The sequence below is a fragment of the Salvia hispanica genome, chromosome 3 (genome assembly GCF_029641045.1).
Source record: "Salvia hispanica isolate PSC_SH4W2 chromosome 3, Shi_PSC_v1, whole genome shotgun sequence".
Classification (NCBI taxonomy): Eukaryota; Viridiplantae; Streptophyta; class Magnoliopsida; order Lamiales; family Lamiaceae; genus Salvia; species Salvia hispanica.
This window is the reverse complement of record NC_142694.1, coordinates 54,855,531-54,858,357: the sequence shown is the minus strand read 5'-3', so window position 1 is coordinate 54,858,357 and position 2,827 is coordinate 54,855,531. Positions and strand designations below refer to the sequence as shown.

General features: G+C 36.8%; 1 protein-coding gene across 1 annotated transcript; it reads left to right on the top strand.

The window, feature by feature from the left end:
- The first annotated feature begins 204 nt into the window (after window positions 1-204).
- On the top strand, window positions 205-2,517 carry LOC148931095 (cytochrome P450 87A3-like). Its single transcript, XM_089069271.1, has 9 exons — window positions 205-401; window positions 491-812; window positions 894-1,043; window positions 1,133-1,384; window positions 1,465-1,554; window positions 1,640-1,718; window positions 1,807-1,913; window positions 2,016-2,143; window positions 2,215-2,517. The coding sequence occupies exons 1-9, from the start codon at window positions 205-207 to the stop codon at window positions 2,300-2,302; spliced, it is 1,413 nt and encodes a 470-aa protein (XP_088925397.1). The 3' UTR covers window positions 2,303-2,517.
- The last annotated feature ends 310 nt before the right edge of the window (window positions 2,518-2,827 follow it).

Below are 2,827 nucleotides of genomic sequence, written 5' to 3'. Positions count from 1 at the left end.
AAAAATTTTAAAATCAAAATTACGTACTCAATTAGTATTAAAATCAAAACTGCATCTCAAATAATTTTAAAATCAAAATTGCATACTCCAAATTTGTTGCATACTAGCTAACACTTTTATTTTTCTATTTAAGGTGGTTCTTCTTGCATATGATCTCATAACCTCAACTCTAAAGCTTGTTTATTCAACAAAATAGGACCAAAAATGGTACTCCTTCCTATATTCATATCCTTGGTGGTGATCCTCATTGCAAAGTGGGTTCACACATGGTGCCATCCTAAAAGCAACGGCACACTCCCACCGGGCTCAATGGGGTGGCCGCTTCTTGGGGAGACTCTCCACTTCTTCGCTTCAACCACCTCCCTCGACATCCCTCCTTTCATCCGTCAAAGGATGAAAAAGTAATCAATCATCCATAAACCTTAAATGAAATTATACTTGTTTTTAGTTATGCATGTGAACTTAATTATGGTGTTCATGCATACAATAGGTATGGAGCTATATTCAAGACGAGTTTGGTTGGGGAGGGTGTGATCGTGTCGACCGACGCAGATCTCAACTACTTCATCTTTCAGAAAGAGGGAGTGTTGTTCGAGAGCTGGTATCCCTACACATTCACCCAAATCTTCGGGACCAAAAGCCTAGCCAATCTGCATGGCTCCGTATTCAAGTACCTCAAGAACATGGTGCTCAGTTTAGTCGGCCCCGAAAGCCTCATGACCATGCTTCCAGAAGTCGAGGCCACCTCCAATCGCTACTTGACCATGTGGTCGACCCAAGACACTGTTGATCTCAAGGAAACCACAGCTCAGGTACAGTCAATTTTGAGAATTACTATTCTAAAAAAGAGGAAATAAAATGCACATTATTAATTAATTTGTTTTAATTTGCAGATGATATTTGATCTGACTGGGAAAAAGCTCATCAGTTATGACTCACAAAAATCGAGTGAAGACTTGAGGGGATACTTCGAAGCTTTCATAAAGGGATTGATCTCCTTTCCCCTCAACTTTCCTGGAACACCTTTCCACCGATGCTTACAAGTATATATACATATATATCATTTTTAATAATTTTATCTACTAATTTTGCAACACCTAATTAATTAAGCCATGTTCATAAATTTGATCAGGGAAGAAAGAAGGCGATGAAGATGCTGAAGGATATGCTTGAAGAAAGACGACAAAGGCCGCGACAAACACAGAGTGATTTCTTCGATTATGTGTTGAAAGAGGTGGAGCGAAAGGATACGATGCTTACAGAGGATATTGCTTTGGATTTGATGTTCGTGATGCTCTTCGCTAGCTATGAAACTACCTCTGTGGCGCTCACTTTAGCTATCAAATATCTATCCGAACATCCCTCTTTTCTACAACAATTAACGGTCACTACTAATTTCTTCTTAATCTCCTCAACTTGTTACATTTTATGTCCCTATAAATGCATAGGGACGTCGCGTTGCAGGAAGAACACGAGGCAATCATAAAAAGGAGAGAGAATCCAGATTCGGGACTAACATGGAGTGAATACAAATCGATGAAATTCACACTTCAGGTGAATATATATTTCAAGCTATATATCATAAAATACCATTGAAATTGAATATTTGATGACGATGTGTAGTTTTGCTTGCATGCAGATCATTAATGAAACTGTGAGGCTGGCTAATATTGCTCCTGTGATTTTCAGAAAAGCATTGAAAGACATTAAATTTAAAGGTTAGAATTATAGTATTAATTGTGTGTAATTAATTAAAGATCAGTAGAATTAAAGTGGAAGCCCTAAGTATATATGTATGATTTGCAGAGTATATAATACCGGCAGGTTGGGCTGTTATGGTGTGCCCTCCAACCGTTCACTTAGATGCGAACACATACAAAGATCCACTCGAATTCAATCCTTCGCGATGGGAGGCAAGTCGATAAACTTCGTTTTCAAGTTTCAACCATGCACATTGTAACTATAAATTGTAGAGTGAGACGAAGGGAGTATAATATATTGTTTGAACGATGTAGGGAGTAGACACACACGTGGCATCGAGGAAATTCATGGTGTTCGGAGGCAGGTTGAGAGTGTGCGTGGGAGCGGATTTTGCGAAGCTACAGATGGCCGTGTTTCTCCATTGCTTGGTCACAAAATACAAGTAATTAATACTAATTAATAAATCATTTCAATAATTTGGTGAAATCATGTTGATGTATATGTGATTTGCAGGTGGAAAGCAGTCAAAGGAGGGGAGATTGTTCGAAATCCTGGTTTGCAGTTTCCAAATGGATATCACATCCACGTTTCTCAAATTTAGCTCATAAACAGAGGGACTCAATTCTATATTATAATACTAATCGAATAAGTAAACAATATTAGTGTGTGGTAAACGGGTTCTCTCGATCCATCATTAATTCGATCAGTTTATTATTCAGTACTACTAAAGAGTATTAAGGTGTTTGTTTAGGCGAGTAATGAATATGGCTTTCTGTATTTGTATTTGTATTGATATATGCACGATGTTTGATTTACACTTCTTTAATGAATAATGATTCAGCCATTATTATAAAAAGAAATAGTACTTTCTTCGTTCCACGTTGTTTAACTGAAAATGACACTTGTTTTGGATCTCAACACTCCAACGACGGGATTATATTTAGGAAATAAAAACCTATTTTTAATACTCCTTCCATCCCATATAAATAGGGACTTTGGTATGACACACCAGAATTAATGTATAATTGATAAAGTAAGACAAAAAATGAATGGTAGTTAAAATAATGTTAGTGGATAGTGAAACCTACATTATTATTAGTTTTAATTATAGTGATATGCTTATAAA